The sequence below is a fragment of the Choloepus didactylus genome, chromosome 16 (assembly GCF_015220235.1).
Source record: "Choloepus didactylus isolate mChoDid1 chromosome 16, mChoDid1.pri, whole genome shotgun sequence".
Classification (NCBI taxonomy): domain Eukaryota; kingdom Metazoa; phylum Chordata; class Mammalia; order Pilosa; family Megalonychidae; genus Choloepus; species Choloepus didactylus.
Window position 1 is genome coordinate 54,029,801 of NC_051322.1, and position 18,966 is coordinate 54,048,766.

Sequence of the window (18,966 nt, forward strand, 5' to 3'; positions counted from 1 at the left end):
ATCCAAGTCAGACGAAAATAACCAATATTTCTTCTAGAGTTTGTCCCAGAGGCAAGCTCTCATGGCTGCTCTAGCTCAGTTGGCCGATTGCCTGAGTACTGGACACAGCCTTCACTTCCCTATTTTGGGTCACGCTTACTTTCCAATTGTTAGGCACGACTTTGTGTGCGAGCGAGACTGTGGACTCGGAGGTGTGCACTTGGGGCGTAGCCGAGCTGTTTAAACCAGCGAATCCGCTTTCACCTAGTCCTTCGATTTCGGTCTCATCTCAGCAAATGCCCCACAGGTTTGCACGAACTCCCAGGTCTTGACCCTCCTCTTTCCCTCTCCAGGCGGCCCCTTCCCGCCCCACATCCAAGCGAGGGTGGGATAACTGGGGATGGCCACTTCTTCCCCGGAGGGGTGAGAACGTAGTTGGAAAAACGGAACTAGGTCTAGAGCAGAGTCCCGAAACGCCGCTCCAGGGACGCCTCGGCGTGCCGGAGAGAGAGGCAAGTTGCACCGTCGCGAAAGGGGAGGGCCGGCTCGGGCCGCTCGCATTTCCTGTGACAGAGTCTGCCCGGGCCTCTCCCTCTCCCGCAGCGGCAGGACCATTTCCTGAATCGCTGAAGCGCAGGAAGGACTGAGGCGGGGCCCTACCATTCACACAGAGGAGCGGAGGGAGCAGATAAAGAAAGGTTGAAGGACGCGGGGTCGATCATCAACCGGGAAGTTAAACCGGGTTTTTCGTTCCCGAATAACATGCAGCAACAAGACTGCTATGGGCTAGAGTGTCTCCGTCGGGCCAAGCCGGCTGACGGTTAGTTCGGCCCTGGATCATCCCCCCTCCCCTCGTTCCTGAGGTGGTTCGGCCCGAGAGGCCACGTCCCCCGTCCTACCCCGCCCCCCGTTTGCCGTTCTCCTGTGGCGCTAGGGACTTGCTGGTAGTGGGGACGGCGGCAACATGTCTGTGGCGTTCGCAGCCCCGAGGCAGCGAGGCAAGGGAGAGATCACACCCGCTGCTATTCAGAAGGTGAAACCTGGCGAGGGCGGGGATGCCAGCCCACCCCGCCTTGGGGACAGCCTCGGGGACAGGGCAGAGGGCGGCAGGCCTGCCGAGAGGCAGTTTTCTGAGAACCGGAGCCGCTGGCCGAATCCGGGTGGGCGGCGACGAGGGCGAACCGGTGTCCTCACCGAGTCCCGCGCGCTTTGGGGCTCCTTCCTGCAGGCGCAAAAACCGAATTACCGTCGCCCGATTTCTCTAGGGATGAGGCGACATTTGGGCGGCGGGGCGCTTGTGCCTGGCGGTGGGACTCCGGCGCCTACCCGCTGCTTCTCGGAGTAGGCGCTCCCTGCGCCCCGGCGCGTCGCTCTGGAGTTACTTTGGCGTCGCCCCGCCCCGCTCTCCGCTGCCGCTTCGTGCAGACTCGACCTTAGGTCGCGGAGGAAGAGGGAAGGCTGAGGGCCGGTAGCCTCCCTCAGATCTCGGCGGAATTGGAGAGCCCTTAGGAGAACTTGGGGGACGCTGTGGAGAACCTTAGTAGAGTGAGAGAGGGCGATGGAGGACCCTGTGGACTTCAGAGTTCCCCTCGCAATCCCCTTCTCCCTTCCTCATCCGTGTGTTACTTATATTTTCAGCAAATACTGAGCGCCTGTTCTAGGCGCTAAGGCTACAGTGGTGACCGTGGTCCCTACGTTCCTGGAATTTTGTGATAGAGACGGTCAGATAATCGAGACCAATTATAAATTGTGATAAATACGGAGAGTTGCGTCCCTGTTGGAGGACTGTAGTGTCGCTCTCGCTGTTTTGTTGCTTCCTGTTGGGAACACAAAGATCCCTTATTGTCCTCTATTTCTTGTAAATATTCTAAATTTTACTCCAGCTTTTCTAAATTTGGTAGTGTACTTTAAATATTCAAGTTTTGTTTTGTGCACGGAGCAAGGGTGAAAACAGAAGAAAAGCCAACTTTTACTACCACTCCAGGCCCCATTGTATGCCGAATAGATAGATCGTGTTCTTGGGCTTTTGTTTACTGTCAGGCTCTCCTAGCATGGCGTTTGACATTTGCCCAACTGTTGCTTTATTTTATGAACAAACAGGCAGAGCCTGGAAATCAGTGCACCGGACTAAGTCTGCAGCCTCGCAAACAGCTCCTAATGGTCACACACGTACCCACGCACTTCTGCAGGAATTCCTTTTTTTTTTTTTTTTAAAGCTCTGTTTAAAAATAACTCCAAATTTACAGGAAAGTTGAAAAATATTTCAAAAACAATACATAGAATTCCAGTATATACCCCTGGCCCAGATACCCAGATTTACCAACTTCTAGCATTTTATGACATTTATTATATCTATCATCTGTCTATTATCTAAACATTTCAGAGTAGGTTGCATACATCATGCTTCTCTAAGTTAACACTTCATATATATATATGGTGTTAATCACACTAATAATGTTGTGTTGCCATCACCATAATTCATTATCAAAGCTTTTCCATCACCTGGAGGGATTCTTTTTTAATTTTAGTTTTGGAATGTAGAAGTCGTCCTGAATTTTCTTCCTTCCTTCATTCCTTCCTTCCTCCCTTCCTCCCTTCCTCTCTCCCTCCCTCCCTCCCTCCCTCTATCCTATGATTCTTTTTAGAAATAACTGTACTTATTAAAAGAACATTTTATTATTTTTTTCCCAGCAAGTGAATATGAGAAGAATATGTAATATGCAGAAAAAAAAGTTACAATGTAAAATGTGTTTTCTTTTTTAATTAAAAGTTACATTGCTATGTGGCAGTGTGTTAAGTTTATGAGACTGTAATTCTGAATTTTTGGTTGAAAGTTTTGGCTACTGTAAAAATGTTATTTTGAGTGTATTTTGAATTGAAAGGTCGAAAGAAAGATAACTTTTTTGTACTTTTTTTCATTTAATTGGAGTGATTTTCAAGTTTGTGCAGAGAGGATAACTATACAATTGAAGTATTAGGCATTTATTGGTGAATAATTTATATATTTTCCATGCCAAGAAACATAGGAGAGGGAAGTTGAAACAAATTCTTTAAAGTTAAAAAAAAAAATGTTATACTGCTAACTAAATTATTCACTACTTTCATTGACTCTTGGAAGGGTGGGGCAAATTCACCCCTGATTTTATGGGTAAATCTGAGCCCCTGAACCATACTATTTGAAACTTGAAAACTAGCTTATCAGTCTTCCTAGGCTGATGTTTCATTCTGGATAAGGATACAGTTTCTTTATTATTACAAGACTTTAGAATGATGCAAAGACAACTTCTGAGTCTTAGTCTTAACTAGCTAAAGCTTCTACTATGGTTAGGAGAGATATTAAATGTTTGAATACAAAAGAAACTCCTCCCCTCCTAGGCTTTAGGTAATAATTCAGAGATAGAATAATTGTAATAGAGATCTTAAAAAAAAACAAACCTGTTTATTAAACAAGATAGTGTTCCAAAGGTATAAATGTATAAAATAAGATTTTTTTGTGGTGAGTTATTATATGTAGGAAAAAGACCCAAGTGGATTCAATTCCTGTGTAGCTCAAATATTTCTAGAAATAGGAAGGAAAAAAATCAATTATTGTCCATATAAACTGTGTATTGTGCAATTTTACAATAGATTTAAACAGTTTAGCACATAATGAATTTTTATGTGAAGAGCTAAATCACTCATCTCTTTAAAATTATATTTAATGTATTAAAATGAAATTTAAAATATCTGTGTTATAGTAGCAGGTAGTTACTTAACAAAAAAAGTAATTTTAAGGAAATGTTTTAATGTTGCTATATGTTTGTTTAATGATTTTATAATGTGTGATGATTGCTTTCGGCTAACAGTATTTTATTAGGGAATCCACATTAGAGTTCTTCAAAAAACAGTATTTATTAACCACACCCTTACCCCTGAATAAGTTTTCTAGTTTTTTATTTTAATGCACTAGATTTACAATAAATTTTTCTAATTTTATTTCAGATGTTGGATGAAAATAACCATCTTATTCAGTGTATAATGGACTATCAGAATAAAGGAAAGACTTCAGAGTGTTCTCAGTAAGACTGATAAGAACCTTTTTTTTGTACTCGCTTTTCTGCATTGGTTAAGTTTTTACTTTTCTTTCTTTTTTAATAATAGCTTTATTGAGATATTCACATACCATATAATTCACCTTTTTAAACTGTACAATTCAGTGGGTTTTAGTATATTCACAGAGTTGTGTAACCATCACTACATTATAAATTTAGAACATTTTCAGAACTTGAAAAGAAGCTGTGTACCTCTAAGTATTCATTTGTCTTTTCCCTCTGGACACTCAGTCCCAGGCAAGACTTAGTCTACTTTCTGTCTCTATGGATTTGCCTATTCTGGACATTTCAGATAAATAGAATCATAGAATATGTGATGTTTTATGACTGGCTTCTTTCACTTAGCCATAAAGTTTTCTATTTTCATACATGTTGTCGCATGCATCAGAACTTGATTCCTTCTTATTGCTGAATAATCATAATCCTCCATTCAGTGGCTATACAGCATTTTATTTATCCATCAGTTCATGGACATTTGGGTTGTTCCCACTTTTTGCCTATTATAAATAATGCTTCTGTGGACATTCGTGTACATGTTTTTGTGTGACTTTTTGAATTTTACAAAATAATTATTTGTTCTTTGGGAGGTGGGTGTGTTTGTGGGGGCATCTGTTTTTTTTTTTTTTTTTTTTTTCTTTAATTTCTTACCCTGCATTATAAATAATGACTTCAAATTTATGTATAGTCTGATTTGTACAGGAGCTAGATCTTCACATTTATAGGCTATTTAGTTACATCAGTGTATGTGTTTGAGAAAGCAAACCTTATCTCTAATAAATAGAAAATTGATTATCATTCCTAAGGACCAAAGTTTCTTTTTTGAAGTGATGTATCTGAAGTGGTATCCCCTAATAAAATTTGATGTGGTAGAACAAGTTGAATATTTTATTAAAAGTCTCTAGAACAATAGAAATACAATGCAAGCCACATATGTAATTTAAAATTTTCTAGTAGACACGTTAAAAAAGTAAAAAGAAACAGTTGAAATTCCAAAAACATACTTTACTTAACCCAGTATTTCTAAAATATTATCATTTCAATGTCAATATATAAAATTTTAATGAGATATTTTGCATTCTGTTTTTTTGTACCAAGTTTTCAAAATTCATTATGTATTTTACCTTATAGCACTTCTCATTTTTGGCCAGCCACATTTCAGGTGCTCAATAGCCAGTATGTCTTGTGGCTACTGTATTGGATGGAGCAACTCTAGAATATTTTAATCTCACCATTGTTTTGAGATACATGTGTCCCTCCTAGAGGTTGCGCTGGTAATCCAGTCTTAGGCAGATTTTCCCAGTAACCCTGGCTCTTGCTCTGCATGGCTTTCATGGCTGTGTTGGTCTCTTGGTACATTTGATTCACTCTTTATCTAATTTAGAGTCTCTCTCTATTATGTTTCTTTTTCACCCTTTGTATGAAAATAATTTTAAATTTAAAAAGGCATATGTGCTCATTGTAAAAAAAAAAAAATCCTAGGGTATATAAGCTTAGAGTTAAAATAAGTCTCCTTTTACTTCCCACTTTCATATCTCCCTCCCCTCCACAGGGGCAATTACTTTTAATGGTTAGTATGTACATTTCCAAACAGTTTTCTGTGTATTTACACATACACATTCATATCTGTGCAAACACATCTGTATAGCAGTTGTACTTAGTATTTATATAGCTTAGAATTTTGTACATAGACTTGCTGTGTCCAAGACCATGTTAAATTTTCAAATTACTTTGCAGAAAGATTGTGTTGGTTTGCTTTCCTCCAACCAGGTGTTTGGAGTTCTGGTTTTCAACCACCCTGCCAGTAATGGATATTAACTATCTTCAATTTTTTTTTTGCACATCTAATTAGTGAAAAGTGATATATTTTTAAGCTTTTTATTTGAAATAATTTCACACTTTCAAAAAATTTCAAAAATAGTGTAAGAAATTCCTGTAAAACCTTAACTGAAATTCCTCAGGTGTTAACATATTAGCATACTTGCCTTATCATTCATTCCCTCATATTGTTTTTCTGAATTATGAGAGTAAGTTGCAAACATGATTCTCTCTTACCTTTAAAAACCTCAGTGTGTATTTCTGAAAAACAAGCACCTGTTCTTAAATAACTACAGTATAATTGTTAAAATCAAGAATGCAATACTATAAACCTTAATTTTCAGAACTTTTTCAATTTTTGCCAATTTTCCTTATTTTTCTGGGTCCAGGAGCCCCAGTGCAGGAGCTGATGTTACATTTAGTTGTCATGTCGCTTTAGTGTATTTTAATCCAGAACAGTTCCTTAGTCTTTCTTTTGTCTTTCACAATGTTGACATTTTTGGAAAGTACAAACTGTATTGTAGAATATCCCTCATTTTCGGTTTGATTAGTGTTTCTCCATGATTAGAATGCTATGGAAGTGATATTGTATCATTGCATCTTCTGTAGCTACATGATAACAATTTCTCCTAGTGTTGGTGATAATTTTGATCTTTTGGGAAGGTGGTGCCTGCCACTTTCTCTACTGTAAAAGTTGCTGTTTTTCCATTTGTAATTAATATGTACCGTGTTAGAGAGATACCTTGACATCATATGTACTATCTTTCATCATGCTTTCACATATTAATTTTAGCACTTATCAGTGGGTTCTTGCCTAACATTTTTCACTGTGGTGGGGGTCAGATGGAGACTAAATCCATCATTCCGTCTATATTTGTAATCCAACCGTAAGGAAGAAATTTTGTCTCCTCCTTGCATTTATTTATTTATTTATTTATTTTTATCTAAATGGACCTGTGGATTCTTTTTTTTTTTATTTATTTTTATTTTTTTATTTTATTATCCATAATCTTTTTTTTTTTTTTTTAATCATCATTTTATTGAGATATATTCACATACCATGCAGTCATACAAAACAAATTGTACTTTCGATTGTTTACAGTACCATTACATAGTTGTACATTCATCACCTAAATCAATCCCTGACACCTTCATTAGCCCACACACAAAAATAACAAGAATAATAATTAGAGTGAAAAAGAGCAATTGAAGTAAAAAAGAACACTGCGTACCTTTCTCTGTTTGTTTCCTTCCCCTACTTTTCTACACATCCATCCATAAACTAGACAAAGTGGAGTTTGGTCCTTATGGCATTCCCAATCCCATTGTCACCCCTCATAAGCTACATTTTTATGCAACTGTCTTCGAGATTCATGGGTTCTGGGTTGTAGTTTAATAGTTTCAGGTATCCACCACCAGCTACCCCAATTCTTTAGAACCTAAAAAGGGTTGTCTAAAGTGTGCGTAAGAGTGCCCACCAGAGTGATCTCTCAGCTCGTTTTGGAATCTCTCTGCCACTGAAGCTTATTTCATTTCCTTTCACATCCCCCTTTTGGTCAAGAAGATGTTCTCCATCCCACGATGCCGGGTCTACATTCCTCTCCGGGAGTCATATTCCACGTTGCCAGGGAGATTCACTCCCCTGGGTGTCTGGTCCCACGTAGGGGGGAGGGCAGTGATTTCACCTTTCAAGTTGGCTTAGCCAGAGAGAGAGGGCCACATCTGAGCAACAAAGAGGCATTCAGGAGGAGACTCTTAGGCACAAATATAGGGAGGCCTAGCCTCTCCTTTGCAGCAACCGTCTTCCCAAGTGTAAAACTTATGGTAGAGGGCTCAACCCATCAAACCACCAGTCCCCTATGTCTGTGGTCTTGTTAGCAACCATGGAGGTGGGGTAGGCGAATACCCCTGCATTCTCCACAGGCTCCTCAAGGTGGCACTACATCTTTTTTTTTTTTTTTCCTTGTTTGTCTTTTTTCTTTTTTTTCTTTTTTTTTTTTTTTTAACTTTCCCTTCTTTTTTAAATCAACTGTATGAAAAAAAAAGTTAAAAAGAAAACAAACATACAATAAAAAAACATTTCAAAGAGACCATAACAAAGGAGTAAGAAAAAGACAACTAACCTAAGATAACTGCTTAACTTCCAACATGTTCCTACTTTACCCCAAGAAAGTTACATAATATAGCAACATTTCAGTGAACTTGTTCCTACTACATCCATCAGAAATTAACAGACCATAATCATTTCTGGGCATCCCCAGAACGTTAAATAGCTTATCTGTTCTTCTTGGATTATTGTTCCCCCTTCCTTAATTGCTCTCTACTGCTAGTTCCCCTACATTCTACATTATAAACCATTTGTTTTACATTTTTCAAAGTTCACATTAGTGGTAGCATATAATATTTCTCTTTTTGTGCCTGGCTTATTTCGCTCAGCATTATGTCTTCAAGGTTCATCCATGTTGTCATATGTTTCACCAGATCGTTCCTTCTTACTGCCGCGTAGTATTCCATCGTGTGTATATACCACATTTTATTTATCCACTCATCTGTTGAAGGACATTTGGGTTGTTTCCATCTCTTGGCAATTGTGAATAATGCTGCTATGAACATTGGCGTGCAGATATCTGTTCGTGTCACTGCTTTCCGATCTTCCGGGTATATACCGAGAAGTGCAATCGCTGGATCGAATGGTAGCTCTATATCTAGTTTTCTAAGGAACTGCCAGACTGACTTCCAGAGTGGCTGAACCATTATACAGTCCCACCAACAATGAATAAGAGTTCCAATTTCTCCACATCCCCTCCAGCATTTGTAGTTTCCTGTTTGTTTAATGGCAGCCATTCTAACCGGTGTTAGATGGTATCTCATTGTGGTCTTAATTTGCATCTCTCTAATAGCTAGTGAAGCTGAACATTTTTTCATGTGTTTCTTGGCCATTTGTATTTCCTCTTCAGAGAACTGTCTTTTCATATCTTTTGCCCATTTTATAATTGGGCCGTCTGTACTATTGTCATTGAGTTGTAGGATTTCTTTGTATATGCAAGATATCAGTCTTTTGTCAGATACATGGTTTCCAAAAATTTTTTCCCATTGAGTTGGCTGCCTCTTTACCTTTTTGAGAAATTCCTTTGAGGTGCAGAAACTTCTAAGCTTGAGGAGTTCCCATTTATCTATTTTCTCTTTTGTTGCTTGTGCTTTGGGTGTAAAGTCTAGGAAGTGGCCTCCTAATACAAGGTCTTGAAGATGTTTTCCTACATTATCTTCTAGGAGTTTTATGGTACTTTCTTTTATATTGAGATCTTTGGTCCATTTTGAGTTAATTTTTGTGTAGGGGGTGAGGTAGGGGTCCTCTTTCATTCTTTTGGATATGGATATCCAACTCTCCCAGCCCCATTTGTTGAAAAGACCATTATGGCTCAGTTCGGTGGCTTTGGGGGCCTTATCAAAGATCAGTCGGCCATAGATCTGAGGGTCTATCTCTGAATTCTCAATTCGATTCCACTGATCTATATGTCTATCTTTGTGCCAGTACCATGCTGTTTTGGCAACTGTGGCTTTATAATAAGCTTCAAAGTCAGGGAGTGTAAGTCCTCCCACTTCGTTTTTCTTTTTTAGAGTGTCTTTAGCAATTCGAGGCATCTTCCCTTTCCAAATAAATTTGATAACTAGCTTTTCCAAGTCTGCAAAGTAGGTTGTTGGGATTTTGATTGGGATTGCATTGAATCTGTAGATGAGTTTGGGTAGAATTGACATCTTAATGACATTTAGCCTTCCTATCCATGAACATGGAATATTTTTCCATCTTTTAAGGTCCCCTTCTATTTCTTTTAGTAGAGTTATGTAGTTTTCTTTGTATAGGTCTTTTACATCTTTGGTTAAGTTTATTCCTAGGTACTTGATTTTTTTAGTTGCTATTGAAAATGGTATCTTTTTCTTGAGTGTCACTTCCGTTTGTTCATTTCTAGCATATAGAAACATTACTGACTTATGTGCATTAATCTTGTATCCCGCTACTTTGCTAAATTTGTTTATTAGCTCTAGTAGGTGTATCGTTGATTTCTCAGGGTTTTCTAGATATAAGATCATATCATCTGCAAACATTGACAGTTTTACTTCTTCTTTTCCAATTTGGATGCCTTTTATTTCTTTGTCTTGCCGGATTGCCCTGGCTAGCACTTCCAGCACAATGTTGAATAACAGTGGTGACAGCGGGCATCCTTGTCTTGTTCCTGATCTTAGAGGGAAGGCTTTCAGTCTCTCACCATTGAGTACTATGCTGGCTGTGGGTTTTTCATATATGCTCTTTATCATGTTGAGGAAGTTTCCTTCAATTCCTACCTTTTGAAGTGTTTTTATCAAAAAGGGATGTTGGATTTTGTCAAATGCTTTTTCAGCATCTATTGCGATGATCAATTGATTTTTCCCTTTTGACTTCTTAATGTGTTGTAATACATTGATTGTTTTTCTTATGTTGAACCATCCTTGCATGCCTGGAATGAACCCCACTTGGTCATGGTGTATGATTTTTTTAATGTGTCTTTGGATTCGATTTGCAAGTATTTTGTTGAGGATTTTTGCATCTATATTCATTAGGGAGATTGGCCGGTAGTTTTCCTTTTTTGTAGCATCTTTGCCTGGTTTTGGTATTAGATTGATGTTAGCTTCATAAAATGAGTTAGGTAGTGTTCCATTTTTTTCAATGTTTTGAAAGAGTTTGAGTAAGACTGGTGTCAGTTCTTTCTGGAAAGTTTGGTAGAATTCCCCTGTGAAGCCATCTGGCCCTGGGCATTTATTTGTGGGAAGATTTTTGATGACTGATTGGATCTCTTTGCTTGTGATGGGTTGGTTGAGGTCTTCTATTTCTTCTCTGGTCAGTCTAGGTTGTTCATATGTTTCCAGGAAATTGTCCATTTCTTCTATGTTATCCAGTTTGTTGCCATACAGTTGTTCATAATATCCTCTTATAATTTTTTTAATTTCTTCAGTATCTGCAGTTATGTCACCTTTTTCATTCATTATTTTGTTTATATGGGTCTTCTCTCTTTTTGTTTTTGTCAGTCTAGCTAGGGGCTTGTCAATCTTGTTGATCTTCTCAAAGAACCAACTTTTGGTGATATTTATCCTCTCTATTGTTTTTTTGTTCTCTATGTCATTTATTTCTGCTTTAATCCTTGTTATTTCTTTTCTTCTACTTGGTTTGGGATTGGTTTGCTGTTCATTTTCTAGCTTCTTCAGTTGATCCATTAGTTCTTTGATTTTGGCTCTTTCTTCCTTTTTAATATATGCGTTTAGTGCTATAAATTTCCCCCTTAGCACTGCTTTTGCTGCATCCCATAGGTTTTGGTATGTTGTGTTCTCATTTTCATTCGTCTCTATATATTTAGCAATTTCTCTTGCTATTTCTTCTTTAACCCACTGATTGTTTAGGAGTGTGTTGTTTAACCTCCAGGTATTTGTGAATTTTCTAAGTCTCTGATGGTTATTGACTTCTAATTGTATTCCATTGTGGTCAGAGAATGTGCTTTGAATAATTTCAATCTTTTTAAATTTATGGAGGCTTGTTTTATGTCCCAGCATATGATCTATTCTGGAGAAAGTTCCGTGAGCACTAGAAAAGTACGTGTATCCTGGTGATTTGGGATGTAATGTCCTGTAGATGTCTGTTAAATCTAATTCATTTATCAGATTGTTTAGGTTTTCAATTTCCTTATTGGTCTTCTGTCTGGTTGATCTATCTATAGGAGAGAGTGATGTGTTGAAGTCTCCCACAATTATTGTGGAAACATCAATTGCTTCCTTTAGTTTTGCCAGTGTTTCTCTCATGTATTTTGTGGCACCTTGATTGGGTGCATAGACATTTACGATTGTTATTTCTTCTTGCTGAATTGCCCCTTTTATTAGTATGTAGTGGCCTTCTTTGTCTCTCAAAACATCCCTGCATTTGAAGTCTATTTTATCTGAGATTAATATTGCTACACCTGCTTTCTTTTGGCTGTAGCTTGCATGAAATATTTTTTTCCATCCTTTCACTTTCAGTTTCTTTGTGTCCCTGTGTCTAAGATGAGTCTCTTGTATGCAACATATTGATGGTTCATTTTTTTTGATCCATTCTGCGAATCTATATCTTTTAATTGGGGAGTTTAATCCATTTACATTCAACGTTAAAACCGTGAAGGCATTTCTTGAATCGGCCATCTTATCCTTTGGTTTATGTTTGCCATATTTTTCCCTCTCTCTATTAATATCCTTTATTGTACCCATACCGAATCTCTTTAGTACTGAACCTTTCTCCAAGTCTCTCTGTCCTGTCTTTGTTTCTCTGTCTGTAGGGCTCCCTTTAGTATCTCCAGTAGGGCAGGTCTCTTGTTAGCAAATTCTCTCAGCATTTCTTTGTCTGTGAAAAATTTAAGCTCTCCCTCAAATTTGAAGGAGAGCTTTGCTGGATAGAGTATTCTTGGCTGGAAATTCCTCTCACTCAGAATTTTAAATATATCGTGCCACTGCCTTCTCGCCTCCATGGTGGCTGCTGAGTAGTCACTACTTAGTCTTATGCTGTTTCCTTTGTATGTGGTGAATTGCTTTTCTCTTGCTGCTTTCAGAACTTGCTCCTTCTCTTCTATGTTTGACAGTGTGATCAGTATATGTCTCGGAGTGGGTTTTTTTTGGATTTATTCTATTTGGAGTTCGCTGAGCATTTATGATTTGTGTATTTATGTTGTTTAGAAGATTTGGGAAGTTTTCCCCAACAATTTCTTTGAATACTCTTCCTAGACCTTTACCCTTTTCTTCCCCTTCTGGGACACCAATGAGTCTTATATTTGGACGTTTCATATTATCTATCATATCCCTGAGGTCCATTTCGATTTTTTCAATTTTTTTCCCCATTCTTTCTTTTATGCTTTCATTTTCCATTCTGTCATCTTCCAGGTCACTGATTCGTTGTTCAACTTCCTCTAGTCTTGTACTATGAGTGTCCAGAATCTTTTTAATTTGGTCAACAGTTCCTTTAATTTCCATAAGATCATCCATTTTTTTATTTAGTCTTGCAATGTCTTCTTTATGCTCTTCTAGGGTCTTCTTGATTTCCTTCATATCCCGTACTATGGTCTCATTGTTCATCTTTAGTTCTTTGAGTAGGTGGTCTAGGTGCTGTGTGTCTTCTGGTCTTTTGATTTGGGTGCTTGGGCTTGGGTTATCCATATCGTCTGGTTTTTTCATGTGCTTTATAATTTTCTGTTGTTTTTGGCCTCGTGGCATTTGCTGAACTTGATAGGGTTCTTTTAGGGTTTGTAGACCTACTGAAGTCCTTATCTCTAATTTATCAGATCTACAGCTTCGTGGAGTACACTTTCTCTAACTAACCAGCAGGTGGCGTCCACGAGCCACCTGTTCTCCACAAGCCAGTTCTCCCCTACTTAGCCTTTTTGGTGAGTGGGGGAGTGAGTCTTGTGGGGCCCAATTGGTGTACCAAGCTTGCGTGTGTAGTTGGTGTTGCCTGCCCTGTATGTGGGGCGTGTTTCTGGGCAGTCGGGGAGGGGGGCTGGCCCTAACAATCAAATCTCCCTGATGATCCTAGAGTTTTAAAGGTGCTGCAATAGTCTAATCCTTCAGTTCAGTCCTGCCACAGTTTGTCTCTGCCACTGACCCACAAGTCTTTGGTATTGGCGTATGGCTCCTGAGACTTGCAAGTGGGCCCCTCTTCCAGGCTGTGCACCCCGGGTCCTCTGTTGAGGGATGACTGTGCTATGTCACAGGTGAGTGCCGTCCCCCCAGGGCAGTTCTGGGCTGCTGGGCTGTGTAGGGAGGCTCCCAGTCTGCTCAAATGATGGCTGAATGGGGCTTTGTTAATTCACACTGCTCCACCTTCCCAGTTCTGGGACATTCAGCTGAGGTTGCAGGGAAGGCTAATGTCCACGCCCAGTTTTGTGGTGTGTGCCTGTTATTTGAAGCACTTCCGTCACACTGGGTTGTCTGGGGCAGCTCTGGGCTATGGGGCTGGCGATGGGCAGGAGTGTTTCCTGTCCACCAGGATGGTGGCTGTGAGCGGACACCCCCCTTTTCTTGGGAAGTTGTGTTGTTTATTGAATTTTCTCAGCCACTGGATTATTGCCTTTTGTCTCAGAGCTCTCTTAGTTCTGCTCTTGACTTGACGTGCCCAAATTGCAATTCTTTGAAGCTTTCTGTATTGGGCTTCTTAGAGTAATTGTTTTAGAAAAAGAAAAAGGATTTAAAAAAAAAAAAAAAAACGGCCCTCCTCAGAGATCTAATGGGTTATTGAAATGCTAATAGACGAAGCAACCAGGGTCATTAAGGAAAGGTCCACAGGGCAGAGAGATCAGCTTTTCTTCGGGATTTGCATATGCGCCTCAGGGCCTGAGCTCGGGCTTGAGCTCTGCCCTCCCCCCTTCTATGTTCACCAGAACTCCAAAAATCTTCCGCTTTTATTTTGGAGTTTTTCGTGTTGTTTTTTTTCTATGCCTGTCTCCTCTCTGCTGGGCTGGCTGCTCTCAGAGTCTCTGGTGTCTGGTCTCAGTCTATCTATGGTTGGAGTTTGAATCAGTAGAATGAGTTTCCGATAAGAGCAGCCACTGCACTTCTCCCTTCTTCTTCCCGGAGCTGACAGCCCCTCCTCCCACGGGACTGAGCCTGGCAGGGAGGGGCGCGGGTCCCCTGGCCGTAAAAACTTACAGATTTCGCTGATCTCAGCAGTTCCACGTTTTCATGAGTGTTGTATGAAGTATGCCCAAAGTCAGATTGCTCTGTGGTGTCCAGTCCACGCAGTTCCTGGCTTTTTACCTACTTTCCTGGAGGAGTAACTAAAACTTACAGCTCACCAGTCTGCCATCTTGCCCCGCCTCCTGGATTCTTAACTATATTCTCTAGGTTAGATAATCTGTTAACTCCATTATTTATTTTCTCTCTCAGGTTGTCCCAAATTTGGCCACTGGGAGCCACTCAGACTAGCTTATTGACATATCCTACCCCACCCCCCATTTTTAAAGTATTTTCTTATTTTTTTGCATCATGAAATATTCTAGGCTCGTCTTGTAGTTTTTCCTGCCCCAGTTTGCAATTACCCATTTCTCTAAGCCCTGGTTTTGGAGAGACGATATTTAGGAACTAAGATCTAAGTTGTAGGTTAACTTGTTTCTATTTACGTTTTCTAATCAGTTGTGCCTTTTGCATTTTGTATGACCATTTCCTTATTTTTTCTATATATTGTTTCTATAACCAATATTGTCTGTTTATATTTAAGAATGTTCTTAAAAATAATTAACTGTTTTATCAGCTTCCTTAATTTAACTACAGATATTCATCAGTGGTAAGGAGATCACTACCTCATGTCAGCCATGAAATGATAAAAGTGGTGAGGCACTGATCTAGAATAATTATTTTTAGCTCATGGGTTTTGGAAACTCCTGATAGCGCCAAGGGGTTTCGTTGCATGGGATTGGTTCAGTTTCTTGTAGGACCCAGCAATACAGGCTGGGTCCTACAGGATGTAAGATGTTCAGCTCTAGAATCAACTATACCAAGTTGAGTCAGCAAAAATGTGTAATGTTTTTATTCTTTATATTCTCAACATTTTCCCGTTGATATGATCATTTCTCCCATTCTCTGCATACAGGAACGGACCTCCTTTTTTCACATCTTTTTTTTTTGCAAATTGGGGGGAGGGCTTAAATGGATTTAGGTAGAATGCTAAATACTACCCTTTCTGATAGATTTAATTTCATTCTTACAGTTCTTCAGATACTCTTTCTTTCACAAGTTGTCAGGATTGGTTTGTGAGAAGAGAGAAAAAGGTTTCCTCCTCTTAAACTTAATAAAGTTCTTGTTTGTCATAATAGAATTAAAAGGACAATAAAGAGAAACATTAGTAAGTGACAGTCATCCAGGAATTGATAGTCTAGTTTTAATTAAACCATTCTTTAAGATGTGATAATGTTGTCTAAAACAGCTTTTAAAAAATTAAAAATAACTATTTTTATGAAAGCTGTATAAGCAGTATAGAAAATTGGAAAACGCTGTTGTGTAAAAATAACACCATATTCCCACCACCCAAAGATTTTCCACTGGTAGCACCTTCGTGTAACATTGCTCTATCCTTATCCAGACACACACACACACCCCTATATGTTACATTTATACAATTATACAATTTAGTGGTTTGAATTACTTCTGGAGTCTGTACACCCAACTCTTCTCTCTTTTTCCCTTTAAATTCTGACTATGGTTTGTTAATTTTCTTGTGGTATGGTAGGAGCTTATTGGAAGCAATGAAGTTATTTCAGGATATTTATTTTTCCTATTCCTTTGTTTTGTAATTTTTTTTAATTTGTTGATAAAGTTTAATTAAAAAAATAAGCTCTTATTTAAGGTAGGTTCTACTATTTCAGAAAGTGTAACAATTAGTATTCATCTTAATGTAAGGGAATTTAGTTTTAAATCTCTGGTTAGGAAGATGAAAAATAACTTTTATTCTATAAAATGTATTCCCTGTAGTCTTATAAACACAGTGTTCATAGATTTTAGATACAGGCTTCTTTTTAAAAATGAAATCTGTTTTTTTTCAGATTAATTTTTTAATTATATCAATAAATTTAATATTGATTATTTTATCTTATTCGAGATAATTAATAAAGTGGCTCTTAGTAGAGTCTTTGGGAAGTGAGCTGCCTCTCATTCAAGATATTAATAATCATGGGTATTTGCAAATATCTGCTAGTTAAATTTATTAGGACAGTTGCCATCATCAAACATAAGATGTACATGTTTTGTATCTGCACTTAGCTTATATACCCAAGATTATCTTTTATTAATTTATACTATCTTAGGAATAATAAGCATATACATTTAAAAAGTAAACTGTTTTAGTTATAAGTGTGACAATATTTGTAGAATAAAAAGTTTCTTAGGAAAACATTTCTTTAATTCTGGAAGAATCTACCTTTTATTATGATTTCTGAGGTTTCAGCTGAATCTACATTCTTCTAGAATATTTGCTGATTTGTTTTTTTTTGCTGGCCTATACATAAAGTTATAATAAAAGAAGATGAGTTTAAGTACTTTTTCATTAACGTCTGTTTTAAGCCTTAATTATATTAAAAGAACCTTATTGGATGTATGCTGTAATAGTATTGCAGATTACAAAAGAAAGCCTCCTGAAGTTGGTAAAGGCCAACTGAAAATTATCATTTTTACCTACCCCCTTACATTAGGTAAAAAGTTCCAGGAGTATTGGGGGCAGTTGGAGAAATTTGAATGGCAATATTCTATCAATCTTAGTTTCTTAATATTACTGTGGTTATATAGGGAATGTTCTTGTTTTGGGGAAGTTGACATTGAAGTAGTAGGAGTCCCGTATTATTACCTGTTTGTTGTCTTCTCTATATGCTGTGTCCTAATAGATGTGCAGTATAACCATAGCAGGCATAAGTTATTGATGACTGCTGAAGGAGTGAGAAGAGAAAAAATACATTCTAATAGTTTAGCAGAGCACTTTCACTTTATTTGGATTTGAGGTATTTAGCAACATGAAAATGTCAGAGGACAGGGATAAACCTATTAGTTTCATTGAATTCATTCTAGTTCTCTTTTAGAAAATCAGTGTATATCTCAGCTATTCCGTTTATTAGCTATGTAATCTTAGACAAGATATTTAACCTCTCTAAACTTCAGTTTCTTCATCTGTAAAATGGGGAAAAAAGAATGCTTAATAGTGTTGATTTGAGGATAAAATGAAATTTAATATAGATGAACAATTATAACAATATCTGGCACTTAGTAAGCTCTGTTTATTATTAGTGTTAAATGTATCATTTATTGTTTAGAATTAGTTTGGAGAGGAAATAGAAACAATTGAAGGGCTGTTGGTGTTGAGGTAATATAAATCTTTTATTAAACTCTGGACATGATTGAAATACTGTTTGTATTTGAGTACACAGGAAGAAAATTATTTTTTAATGTTGGTATTTGTTTTGTTTTAATAGGTATCAGCAGATGTTGCATACAAACTTGGTCTACCTTGCTACAATAGCAGATTCTAATCAAAATATGCAGTCTCTTTTACCAGCAGTAAGTACCTCTAAAATAGTGTCAAGTATATAATATTTATAGAGTTATATATGGTGTAATACATTTTTGTGTAGTGATTTTTTTTTTCAGTTTTGTTTAGTCAAGCCTGCCCTACTCCAAGAACATGAAGGTATTTTCCTAAGTTATTTAAAGGTTTCCTGTTTTGCCTTCACATTGAATTTCAACTAATTCACCTACAATTCATTCCCTCCCCTTAGCCCTAAAGAAGTTATATCCATCCATCCACCTACTTAGCCACCCAGCCACCTACCTACCCACCTACCCACCTACCTACCTATTTACCTATTTATTTTATTTTTTACTGAGTAATTCATGAATAAATCTGAAGTATATCAGAGCATATCCTAGACATTATATAATTTTGCTAGTAAATACTTCTTTATATTTCTCTAGCAGATAAGTACTTTTTAATTTAACATAATCACAGTACCATTATCCCACCCAACAAATTTAAACATAATTTTTAATGTCTTATAATACCCATCACTAAAATATTCAGTTTAGTGCTGTTCCCTAATTATCCAAAAAAAAAAAAAAAAAACCCTCCAAATGTAATGGTTGATTGTTTACCTCAGTATCCAAACAAGGTCCACATATTTAGTTCATTGGTGTGTCTCTTTTTTTGTTTGTTTGTTTTTTTGTTTTTGCCCCCATTTTTCTACTCATCCACCCATTCATTGGACAAAGATGAGTGTGGTCCATATGGCTTTCTCAATCACATTGTCACCCCTCATATGCTACATTTTTATAAAATCATCTTCAAGATTCAAGGGTTCTGGGTTGTAGTTTGATAGTTTCAGGTATTTACTGCTAGCTATTCCAATTTATTAGAACCTAAAAAGAGTTGCCTGTATTGTGTGTAAGAGTGCCCACCAGAATGACCTCTCGGCTCCTTTTGGAATCTCTCTGCCACTGAAGTGTATTTCATTTCCTTTCACATCCCCCTTTTGGTCAAGAAGATGTTCTCCATCCCATGATG

At 37.9% G+C, this 18,966-nt stretch overlaps 1 protein-coding gene across 2 annotated transcripts in view; it reads left to right on the forward strand.

Annotated features, from left to right (window-relative positions):
* Positions 1-888: 888 nt before the first annotated feature.
* Positions 889-18,966, forward strand: part of SS18 (SS18 subunit of BAF chromatin remodeling complex) — a 114,623-nt gene continuing 96,545 nt past the window's right edge. For both annotated transcript variants that reach the window (XM_037805888.1, XM_037805889.1), the window contains exons 1-3: positions 889-1,012; positions 3,961-4,037; positions 17,882-17,966. In XM_037805888.1, the coding sequence (XP_037661816.1) occupies positions 944-1,012; positions 3,961-4,037; positions 17,882-17,966 (231 nt within the window). In that variant the 5' untranslated portion in view covers positions 889-943. The remainder of the gene's footprint in view (positions 1,013-3,960; positions 4,038-17,881; positions 17,967-18,966) is intronic.